General features: G+C 45.8%; 1 protein-coding gene across 1 annotated transcript in view; it reads left to right on the forward strand.

The window, feature by feature from the left end:
• The first annotated feature begins 371 nt into the window (after positions 1 to 371).
• LOC147607419 (pentatricopeptide repeat-containing protein At4g35850, mitochondrial-like) overlaps positions 372 to 12,600 on the forward strand; it is a 58,287-nt gene continuing 46,058 nt past the window's right edge. The window contains exons 1-3 of the mRNA XM_086790830.1: positions 372 to 564; positions 11,043 to 11,229; positions 11,340 to 11,502. Coding sequence (XP_086646956.1) covers positions 483 to 564; positions 11,043 to 11,229; positions 11,340 to 11,502 — 432 coding nt within the window. The 5' untranslated portion in view covers positions 372 to 482. The remainder of the gene's footprint in view (positions 565 to 11,042; positions 11,230 to 11,339; positions 11,503 to 12,600) is intronic.

Consider the following 12,600-nt stretch of genomic DNA (forward strand, 5'->3'; position numbering starts at 1 on the left):
CCCAAGGGTGATCCCACTAGCCATTTCTACCCGAGAGAGAGAGAGAGAGAGAGAGAGAGAGAGAGCTCAGTCCTTCCAGCACTCACGAGAGAGAGATTGCACTGCACAGGCATGCAGAGAGAGAGAGAGATAAATAGACTGCGAGTGCGGATCACCTAGTTGTGAGAAATTTTTACAACAACTACGTTTTTCAACATTCCAAAAAAGGCACATTTGCCTTCAGTTTTTCTACATTATAAAAAAGGCAAATTTTCGCCTTGATACTCTTTGAATTTATGAAACCTTAAAAAAAGCATATCAATTGTCAAATTAATTAAACGCACCACCAAAAAGATTTTGGTGGCCTATTTGTGCAAATGGCATTTTGCAACTTGTTTTATTTGTTTTGACATAAAAAAAAAAAATGGCCACACCTATTTGAAAACATTCAGAAGGTTTCAGGGTGCTTATCAGAGGGAGAGGTGAGCTTACTTTGGATCGCGATGGCATTTCAGTTGTCCATCCGGCAGGCTGTGCGCCAGGGCTCCCGAGCCTTCTCTCCGCTTCTGGGCTCCTCCACCCCAGGTATACACTCCTGCCTTCATTGTTTCTCCTGTGATTTGAATCAACACACTAAACCCATCACTCTGCATTTTTGTGGGTCGCTTTCCTTCTCTTGCCCTTCGCTTAGATTTGGGCGCTTTGAATCTAGGCCTCCTGCCTTCCTTCTCGGGGCACTTTGTGAAAGTATTTATTCACTAATTAAAGTTATTTGCTTGCATAAAAGAGCACATTACTCCCCATTTTGATTAGCTGTAACATACAATAGAGGACACTTTTACATGCACATTACTCCCCATTTTTGATTAGCTGTAACATACAAACAGAGTACACTTTTACATGTACCATGATGTATCTTGTAACATTCCTAGCCTAGACAGGGAAAGCCTTTTGGGTGAAATTTCTAGCAGTTAATGTGGTGACTGCCAACACTCAAGCTAGTTTTATGTGGGTGTAATCCTTTCCCCCCCCCCTTTTTTACCAAGGCATCTTTTTTTGGTTTCTTAGGAGCTCTAGCCCGAGTGGTAACACCGACACAGACAGACAAGGTTCAAACCCTGGCATTTAAGAAAAAATAAATTTTCTCAAAAAATGGAAGATGTACTTTCAAATGCACATTTTTACTTGTCACATAACATGATCTGAGTTATCTTGAACTCAATACTAGAAGACCCATTTCTAGGCAGGGACAAAGACAGCCAATGCAGAGAAGATGAACTAAGAGAGCTTGCAGCTTTAGAATAGCTTGTTTGCAACACGGTAGTGACTCAATGTACAGAGGTCTTCTAAGGATTTTTACATTCGTTTGTAGTGGAAGCTCATTCTGGGGGTATAGAGAAGAGAAGGGTAGTGAACCATGTATTATAACCCACTTTACTGGTGTATGTGCGGGCCAGAATGCATCGAATGGCCAGACCTTTATCTTTTTAGAAGGTGTTGGGGGAGGCTGTTTTTCAAGAAGAGCACATTGCACCTACATGCTGCCTGGTTTGGTTATTTCAATTCTGTGATGTTGGGCACACAGCCCGAAGCGTTAAATCAACTAGACAGCTGATGGACTGTTTGTCCATCTTTGCATGGGCACCTACAGTGCAAGGTAGAGATGCGCTTGTTTGTGGTGTGTGCTGAGGACAGTCACCATTTTGTTGCAGGGTAGGTTCTACCTATCCAAGTGGGCCGCAAACCCCATGTTTGGTCTTATCATACCGTTTGTCTTCTTCAAAGGCAATGCTTGGCAGATGAAATAGGCCTCTATATTAAATTTGTCAATGGTTGTTCAAATAGCATTATCACCATAGAGGGTTAAAAGCAAATCCAAAGCTGAAATAGGCACAAGAGGGATTAGGGTTATGAATCTGTAGCAAGAGTGCTGTAGAGTGATCTCTCAACCGCTCTGGACGACCCCTAAAGTCATCATCATTGCAAGCTTAGTCATGAGCTTTGGAGTGTGTAACTCCTTTATAGATTCAACCATCTCCCAGGAGTTATCCTCCTCAAAATGGTCCCTCCACTTGAAGAGTGAGAAAGTCATAACTTGTAGTCTATGCTATACATGATGGAGTTGATGATTTGACGCTTTGCGTGTAGACTCTCATGGAGCCAAGGTGGCACTTTGGTTTTTTAATGTTTGGGAATCAACCTGAACTTTTTATTTTAGGCCACTTTGTTGGCCGAGAGATGTACTTCCCACTCTTGCTAAAGGTAAGCAAGAGGGTATCATATGCATCAATCTAGCAATTCCATGTGTTCATTTTGGAACTATATGATATGATTGAGGGCATAAAAGCCCAGTTTTTGGGTCCTTGTATTAGCGAGAAAAAAGATTATGAGATCAAGGGTTGGTGATGCACCACCCTTAAGCAATTAGGGTAGCCAGTGTACCACCCTTAAGGAACCTATTGCTCTATGATGGTCACATGAGCAATGCCCTTAAGGGGTTTTCACTTACTCATGAACTCTTTACAAGAATGATAAATAATACAAATGGTGAGGTTGGTCCCCCTCTCAAGATGTTGAGGATGATGGTGGAGGACCAATGCCGATCCGCTCGTGAAGACGCTAGAGGATAGGCTGATTGATGGACTTTGTAAGGATGTCGACATGGTTGTCCACCACCATGGGAATGTACTAGAGCAAGCGGATTGGGAAGAGTGCTGATTCTTTAGCCTCAGCTGCAAAGACTCCTGATTTGTGCACTTAGAGATGATGGACTCTGGTGTTTCATCGTCTTCGAGCGAGGAGGCAGTTGGCTTCACCGCAAAGGATACCCGGGAATGGATTCTTGACAGTGGTGCTTCCAGGCACATGACTCCGTCCTGTGACTTCTTTCTGGATCTGAAACGGCAGTCAGGTCGCATTTTCATTGGCGTCGGGCGACAACTCCACCATTCCGATACACAATGAGGGCCGGATGGAGGTTATTCCCGATGGCAAGGGGGGCAAGCATGCCTCCCGTGTTCTTTATGTCCCTGCTCTTGGTTTTCATCTTCTGCCAGTGCGTGAAGTATGCAAGACTGGCTTTCAAGTGGAATTTGAGGAGCATTCAATTGCTCTACCGGACCGTGAGGTTGGCCAGGTTGTTTGGGAAGGCGGTGTGGAGAATGGTATCTACAAGCTCTCTGCACTCTCCTCATTGACAGGTTCTCAGGTCGGAGATACGTGGCACTTTCGTTTTGGCCACTTAAATGTGGATGCATTGCGGCGAGCTTTCCGAGACCAGATGGTGGTTGGCTTGCCAGATGTTGGTAGCAGGCAAGGACGTTGCAGTTCTTGCATACGTGGTAAGCAGCATAGGGAATCCTTTCCGAAGCAGGCTTCCAGGCGGGCTTCAAAACCATTGGAGTTGATTCACACTGACTTGTGTGGACCTCAGCAGACACCATCAGTGGGAGGATCTCTCTATTTTATACTGCTTGTTGATGACTGTACCAGATTCACGTGGGTCTACTTTCTTTCACAGAAGGACCAAGCTTTTGCACGGTTCAAGGATTGGCACGTGATGGTGGAAAAAGAGTCTGGATCCAGGTAAAGACTCTCAGGGCTGACAAAGGGGGTGAATTCTCCTCGAATGTATTTCTCAGATTTTGTGCAGATCATGGCATCAAGAGGGAACTGGCCAATACAGGATCGCCTTCAGAGAATGGAGTTGTAGAACGCAAAAACAAGACTGTGGTGGAGATGGCGAGGACCATGCTGGAGCATCGTGATCTTCCTCGTCCACTTTGGGGAGAGGCTGTGGCAATGGCTGTCCATACCCTCAACCGGTCTCCAACGACTTCATTACCTAATATGACTCCGTTTGAGGCATACTTTGGCAGGAAACCTGATGTCTCGCACTTCCGTGTTTTTGAAAGTGATGCGTATGTACATATTCCGAAGAAGCAAAGGGGGAAGCTTGACTCCAAATCCCGCAAGCTTATATTTGTGGGGTATAATTCTCTTTCCAAGGGATACAGATTGTACGATCCAGATAGGAATGAGATTGTTGTCAGCCGGGATGTGGTCTTTGATGAGCATGTTCCAGTATCCATTGTCGAGGAGCCGCCACTTCTTGGAGATCCAGCAGAGTCTTATGATGATTCCCAGACCATTGTTCTAGTTGATCCATCTCTGTCAGTACAGGAGATTGAGCCCGCAGCTGGAGTAGAGCCCCCGCAACTGTAGGAGGCCTTACGATCTGTTTGAGTACCCAGGTGGTTGTTAGATACCCTTCGGGAGTCAGGTGTCACGGAGTTACCCTCCGAGTGGACCACAGAGGACGGCCCTCGAAGATTACACAGAGTCCGCGACAAAAGCAATACAGCGGAGCTTCTTCAGGTAAACTATGCTTTGATGTCTCGTATTATGCGGGACAAGGAGCCCACTTACGTTAAGGAAGCTTCACAGGATACTTGGAGGAAAGCCATGCAGGTGGAACTTGATGCCATCAAGAAGCACAAAACATGGGAGTTGGTATCGAGGCCGTCGAAACGGTCAGTCATTGGTGTCAAATGGGTCTTTAAGACCAAATATGCGTCAGATGGGTCAGTGGACAAACACAAAGCTAGACTTGTGGCTAAAGGTTATGCTCAACAGCCAGGCATCGACTACGAGGATACCTTTGCACCGACAGCATGGATGACCACGATTTGGACCGTTCTTGCCCTTGCTTCTTCTCAGAGGTGGCCAGTGTATCAAATGGATGTAAAATCTGCGTTCTTTAATGGTGACCTGCTGGAGGAGGTGTATGTTGAGCAGCCTCCAGGCTTTGTTGTTCCAGGATCAGGAGGGATGGTTTACAGGTTACGTAAGGCCGTGTATGGTCTTAAGCAGGCTCCCAGGGCTTGGAATCAAAAGATTGATTTCTTCTTTGTTCGGACTGGTTTTCAAAGATCGGTTGCAGATCCTAACTTGTATCTCTTTCGGAAACGCGGCATGGTTACGATTATCATCCTTTATGTGGATGATCTTATTCTCACCGGCGGTCATGTGGAGCACATTGGCGTGACGAAGGCTGCCTTGTCAAAGGAGTTTGAGATGACCGATCTAGGCTTACTCCACTTCTTTTTGGGATTGGAGATCTGGCAGACCCACAGGGGTTTTTTTGTCTCTCAGGAGCGGTATGTTCATGAGTTGCTTGAGGCCTTTGGGATGGAGAACTGCAAGCCTATTACTTCGCCGATGGACCCAAACACAAAGTTAAATGTTAATGATCCTTGTGAGCCACTTGATGCCTCGCAGTATCAGAAGTTGGTTGGTTCATTGATCTGGTTGCTAAACACCAGATTGGACTTGAGCTTCTCCGTAGGGCTGTTGAGCTCTTTTATGCAGACGCCATTGAAGTCTCATTGGGACGCAGGATTGCGGATCTTGCGGTATCTGCAGAGTACGAAGGATCTAGGACTCTTTTACACAGGAGGGGATGGAGTTAGACTCCAAGGTTGGAGTTGTTAGAAGTCATCTCCTGGCTATTTTTATACACCAGGGCCTTTGTTGTGGGTGTGCTCGCCCTTATGAGGTGTTTTCTCATTTTTCTCCACTCTCCGTATTTTTCCCCTATTTTTTGCCATTTTTCTGTGGCTTGGGAGGCACCCTGAGATGGCAGGAGGACCCAGTAGCTGGCCGACTGATGGTACTGGTCCACGACTCCATATATGTGATGGCCGACTCTGCTGATAGCTGGCCGACTGCTGATAGCTGGCCGACTGGCTATATTTGCTGGTCGTGGAGGTTCAGGGTCAGTCGGCTGCCTTTAGCACAGGCCGACTGGGTATATGGGGCCATATAAAATGGCTCCCAGCCCCCCATTCCATTTTGTATCATTCCCGGGATCTTCTTGCGTATATAGAGCAGAGTTACACGCTTCTATCTCTCTCTCTCTTGTGCTGTGATTTTTTGCATTGCGTTTTGCTCGTGATCCCAAATCTGGTCATCATCTCTGCTATGTATTCTGACATGGTATCAGAGCCCTAGGCTCTAGATAGTTCTTGGGATTTGTGTGAGCAAGAGGGGGACTGTTGTGTTGCTGATTGGTGGACTATTCGGGACTGTTCGGGAAGAGGAGAAGCAAGAGGACGGCGGGCTGATTTGCTGGACAGCCACTTGCAGGTGTTAGTTCTTCTTTGTTCCCACCCACCCACCCTTTTCAGAGTACATTCCCGCAATGGTAGATCTGTTTGAGATGGCCGAGAGGCATGTGAAGATCCTGACACTCCCCACGTTCCCGGTGGACCGTCAGTTGGACGGGAACAACTACGGCATATGGAAGGTTATGATGGAATTTGTTTTGGAGTCTTACGACCTCGTTGATTTCGTCGTTGTTGGGATTCCACGGCCGGAAGTAGAGGAAGGGGAGTTACCGTCAATCCGGAAAGGACCGGGAGGCTCAGACGTAGATGTGGGATCGTGTCAACGCCAGGGTCCGTTCGTTTATCTTTCTCAATTGCACACCGCAGGTAATCAATCATGTAAAGCATATGACGCTGGCCAGAGGTATATGGCAGCATTTGGCCTCTCTTTACAACAGGGTATCGCCCATGAAGAGGATTTCCTTGGAAGTACAGATGCGGGTTATGAGCCCTGCAAAGTCGTCGACGATGCGGGAGCATATTAACAAGCTGCAGGCTCTTCAGCAGGAAGTTCTTCAGGCTGGGAAGGAGATATCGTCAGAGGACATGGCCATAACGTTGCTGTCGCACTTGCCCTCTCAGTACTCAGCATTTTACTCGTCTTTGATTACCAGTGGCAGGCTCAGCACCATCTCGTGGGAGGAGCTTGTGCCCATGGTCTTGGACCAGGAGGAGCGATTCACGAACCCTCCTCAGGGTGGAGGTTCGGAGGCCTTAACTGGCCAACGGTCGAAAGGCCGTAACACGGGCAAAGGGAAGGCTTCGTCGGAGAAGTCTTCTGAGAAGAAGTCCGTTACTGACCGCGAGAAACTAAAGGCAGAGAGGACCTGTAATGATTGTGGCGAGAAAGGCCGCTATTGGAGGCAGTGTCCCAAGCGGAAGACCGAGAAGGGTGAAGATTCCTCAGTAGCAATCATGAAGACTCTGGCTTTTGTGCACCTGGAGGTGGTGGACACCGATGTTTCATTTTCTTCAGGCAGGGAGGAGATTGGAGGACTCTCCGCAAACGGATACTCGGGAGTAGTGGTCTTCAGCAGGTTTCCAGGACGGTGGCCGACCAGCAGTCTTGGACCATATATATAGTGGGGCTGCCCCCCACACTCCATTGTATTGGGTATTGTGTACCAGATCTTGTATACAGTGCAGAGTTCACAAGCTTCACTCTCTCTCTTCTGCGTTTTCTCGTCCACACACAGTTCAGCGTTTTCCAGGCCGGTGGATCTCTTGCGTTTGCTCATCTTCATGTTGGTGTCTTGCTACGTTGTGCTCTTAACAGTTTGTCTCATATCCGCTGCGTATTCCGACAATGATGTTTTTTAGGACACAAAGGACGTGTCGAAAAGAGGCAGTTGTTTTTTTTTTTGGGGATCTTTGTGCTCATGTGCGTGTGCGCTTTTTCATGGCACCGTCAACAGCCAGCAGGTATTGAACCCAACACTCATGCATGGGACTTCAACACCTTACCATTAAAGATGATTCAGATATGTAGAGCCAGATAGAGTCCCCGTTTCAACACAACTGCTGCCAGATCTACCTCCGCCCCTCCAGCCCACAGGTCTTCCTTGCCCACCATGCCTTCTTTGAAGAGGCAACCATTAAAGCAAGGTTTCAAAAACAGGCTGTAGAGGAGGCCACCCGTGAATTTACCTCTGATTGGAGGAAGGCTATGAAAGCTTTTAGCTGCATTGGGTATGAGTGGGAGGGTCCATCTTATGAGTCCCCATGCTTAACACACTTGTAGAGGGAGAAAGACAACGTGGAGCTTGAGATGGAGCCTTTGAAGGCACCTTAAAAAAATACGGTTGCACAATATTATGTGATGGCAAGACAGATATGAGGAAAAGCAATGTGTACAACATTTTAGTGTCCTCTTCTAAGGGCTTGTAAGGGCACAATGTTTGTGCGTGCCATTGATGCTCCCCTTCTAGAGACATATGACACCATTTGTACTAGGTAGTGCTATTGGCCCTCAGAATGTAGTACAGGTGATGATTGACAATGGGTCAAATTGTGTGTATAAGGGAAGGATGCTAGAGCACGAGTTCCCACAGATTGTCTGTGCAGCTCATAGTGTCAATCTCTTGATAGATGATGTTGCCGAAATTGGGTGGATTTCTGAGATCCTTAATACATCTTGGAGCATTGTCAAGTTCGTTACAAAGAGGCCAAAGGTCCTTGCCATGTATCGTACCCATAGTGAGGTGGAGCTGTTGAAGCCCTCAATGACCAGGCTCGTAGACATATTTATTGTGGTTGAGAGCCAAGAAATAGGCAATCAGGAACATCTCCAATACTCCACCGAAAATTGGGGTACAGATGGCACAACTGTTTCAACAAGTACAAGAGGTGCATCTAGCATAGCTGGTACAACTGATACAATCAACGGTGATGACATACAAGTAGCAGGTACATGGTACAGTACGATACAATCATCATGTGCAACAAGTACAATCTAGTTACGTACGGTGCTGCAAGGTGCGTACAGGAGAGGTACGGCTTCAGATACAACAGAGGTACGTCTAGCATGTACAGCCTCTGTCACACACGGAAGCTCGGGTAGTCTTCTTTCAGCCCTAAGCACTGCATAGGAACACCTGATGCAAGAACAATCAGCATAGACATAGAATATAGAGAGAGAGATGGCTGTATATTCAGTATATTCATAGGTGTATAAAAGGTTACGAAGTCTTTGGCCTTAGGCCTTCCCAAAAGGGGTAACAAAACCCTTATCTAAGACCTACTTCATCCAAGAGTGAGATATCAAACAAAGAACAGGGTAATGCCTTTTATAGGCCCTTTGGCTGCCAGTCCAACTGGCTGACCACTGTCGGCCAGCTTCAGTGGACATAAATCTCATTTAATCCACCACTGCCGTGAGGTAAATCTGGCTGACTCGTCACTCCATCTGTGTCCACACTAAGTAACGCTAATGTTTATTTGCTGCAGATCAGGGATTTAGCCTGGGATTAGTATGTCCATGTGCATCCACATGACAGCCATGTATGGCTAGCATGTACAACCATGTACGCGGCTAAGGTACAATCCATGTTGGCATCTATACGGAATTGTACATAGGCAATAGGTACATGCAACAATGCATAGGTAGCATCTATGGTACATCAGTGCGCGTGTGCATGGACTGCAATAGAGGATGGGCTTCCATGAAAGAAGTGGCGATGATTCGATCTGTCCATCATTGCCCAAAATGACCTTCAAATATAAATATACGTGGGCATCATTGCCCAAAATGACCTTCAAATATAAATATACGTGGGCCAGCTTTTGTTTGTTTTTTTTCTATTCTTTGTGCTTTTTCTTTCACGTTTTTTCCTTCTTCACGCTTTTATTTGCCCCTAATTTACAAGGCTAAGGTCAATAACCTTAATGAGTGTGTAATGTCCAAGATCCCGAGCGTCCCAAAATAATAATAATAAGTGTGAAGCCTTTCTCACGAGGGGCCCAAATAATTAATTTTATAATAAACACGTCCACCAAGCATAAATGTCACGTTTTGAGCTTGTTTTCCACACACGTAAATCTTGTCATTCGTTGGACACATGTCCCACGTGATCCATAGAGGCAAAGACGTTTTGCTAATCATAAGTCATGTTCCTCCACACCCACATGATGTCTAGGGTGCCTAGGATCCATTTCTTGATAATCTCCCATTCTTGAAGCTTGTCCAAAAGTCCATAAATATGTAAAACACTGATAAATGCTGGTAAATGCCAAAAATGGTGACACAAAGGTCATAGTAGTACGGCATTCTATCATTTGTGCATTCAGCATTGATTCAGAGGCATTGTCTTGTGGCGCATCTTCCAGGCAATATCCCATAATCTGCATCTGGATAGCAGTTCTCAACTTTTCATGCGTGTTTTCACATGGAGAGCTGCCAATAACCTTTTTGCATATGCATCAGTAGTCATTCATGATTATGGACGACTTAGATCTATGTTTCAGATCTGCATTTATCGTTTTATTGTTCATTCATTGCAATATATAGTAGTTTAGGTCTACGGTCTTCTCTACTGTGTGTTTGCCATCTTGCTTAGCGTTAATCCATTTTTTTCTTAATGTTTTAAGTCTTCTGCTGTTAGCACGCATGTTATATAATTGCATACCATCTATGGTATGTAACTTTGAGAGACTTGATTGGGAGGGGCTTGCTATGAATCTCTTTAACAGCAAACTTAGTCTCTTTCATTTGGACGTACGTACATACACATGCATACATACATGCATGCAGCAAAATCTCTAACAGAACTCTCCTTGACTGCCTCCCCATTGCAAAGAACCAGACGGACTTTGGACACTTTATCGTGATCATGCTGTCTATCTAGTTGCAAAGCAAGGGCATGCAATTGTTATGCAAATTCTGGGCATCTCATCCCTGTTGGAGCTGTGATATGATTTTCAACACATGAGTTCCTAATTGGTCAAAGTTTCAAATGAAAGGAAAAAAAGTTTTTGACTTGGAGCAAATGCACTCAAGATTATTCTTATATACCTTACAATGATCATTATATCCCTTAAATCACTCACATTCTACTTAATTCTTTAAGAACGTGGTTGGTACCTCATGCCTGCACATGCACTCATGAGTTTAATTTGCCTGTTCATTTCTTGAAATCTGCAAGAGAGCATTGGAGTAATGTCTCAGCAGTCAGTGGTGGAGATGGCATTAAACTTTTCATGTTGGAAATTCAGATGTTTTCCTCGTAGGTGCTAATTTGTGACCATTTTTTCTCACAAATTCAAGGAGCATTTTAATTGTGCCAGGTTGGGTCTACTCAGCAGGAGGGATTGCTTTATGAATTTTAATCTAGAAATCAGAGTGAATAGAGCTAAAGATGTGTGTAGGAATTTAATATGCCTTTTTTTACGGGAATGCAGGAGGCTTGGATTCAGCGGAGCAATTGAAACATTTCTCTCTCACTTACCGACAACATATGGTCAAGGAACGGGTCGGAGCGGTACACTTCTATTCATCTGTGGTGTCAGTTGACTACGAGAAAAGGAACTATGCAAGAGATGTAAATCAGTACACGGATTTTCTCTACAATCTCAACAATTTCAATAGGTAATTTTTCTGGTGGTTGCTCTTTTCATTTATATGTTTCATGAGGCTTTTATGCAACATTGCACGTATCCTTGTGAATGTGAGACATAACCTCTTGGATGGGTTTGCAGGCCATTTTTACTACGTGATGTCTATGAGGACATGATCTTGGATGGAATCCAACCACATTCAGATACCTTTTTACCACTCCTAGTGGGATGCATGAAAGGTGGTCGCTTGCAGGATGCATTCTTCTTCTACGAGGAGATGAAATGTATGGGGTATATTCCTGATGTAAGTTTGTCTCACCATGGCAACAGACCTTGGAACCCTAAAAAATGATTGAAGTTGATTTGATATGCAACATGCTCCGAGACCAAACCAAGGTTGGTGTTATGGCCTGTTAGCATTTAGCTCTCATGTTGATTGATAATGGAGTGTTTTTGAGTTTTTGATTTTCCTAATAAATATAAATATAAACATAAACATAAATAAATAATTGTATATAGGGCACTTTGCACCATTAGCCCCTTTTTGCGCCTGCTGCCTTAGCACTCCTCTCCCCATTTTGCTCACATGTCCTCCACTGGCTGATTGCTGAATGTACCAGGTTTTCTCAGTCGGGCAGCATGCACAGCCACCTGGACAGGTGTCGATGTCACTTGTTACGACCTTGTGTTTTTCTCTTGGCAGAATGCAAGTGTGCACGGGGACATGGTGGACAGTGTGAATGGCACCAGTTTGGGGCCAAAAAGTGATTAAAGTCCCTTCTCATAACCCATGGGGACAAAGGGGTTGGAGGGGACAAAGTTTTAAAAGCCTTCAAAATAAAAGGACCCCTTTTAGGGGATAATCGTGGCCCCTAGGCTATTATTGGGGGCCTACGCTTCTTTTGGGAGGAGGGGGCTGGCAGCTGCAGAGACAGGCTTATCTCTTGGAAAGGGACTGCAGCTCCATGTAAGGGTACTTTCTCTTTGACGGCTGGTCACCAGGGAGCAGAGGCGGGCAGACTGCAGGGCAGCGCACAGCTCAGCTGGCTCACGCACTTTCTCTCTCTCTCGCTTGGCACACGCATAGGGCTGAACAGCAGGCCTTCTTCTCCCTCCTTGCAAAAAGGCTGGCAGGCTGGTCGGGCAAGCAGACGGGTGCTTTTGGCCGGCGGGCAGGGTGGTACACTGAGACTTGTGTGCTTTCTCTCGACGGCTGGTCAGCAGGGAGCACAGGCGGGCAGAACAGCACGTACACGCCTTCTTCTTCTTTCTCATGAGGGGGCTGGCGGGCTGGGCTGCAGGAAAAGGAGAGCTGAGCAGGGAGCGCAGCTCTTTGAGGACTGGCAGGGAGCGTCGGTTGGACAGCAGCCTTGCCCATGCGCTTTTCTCTCTCTAAACCTCT

Source organism: Cibotium barometz, chromosome 55 (genome assembly GCF_041138505.1).
Source record: "Cibotium barometz isolate CiBa-2024 chromosome 55, ASM4113850v1, whole genome shotgun sequence".
NCBI lineage: Eukaryota > Viridiplantae > Streptophyta > Polypodiopsida > Cyatheales > Cibotiaceae > Cibotium > Cibotium barometz.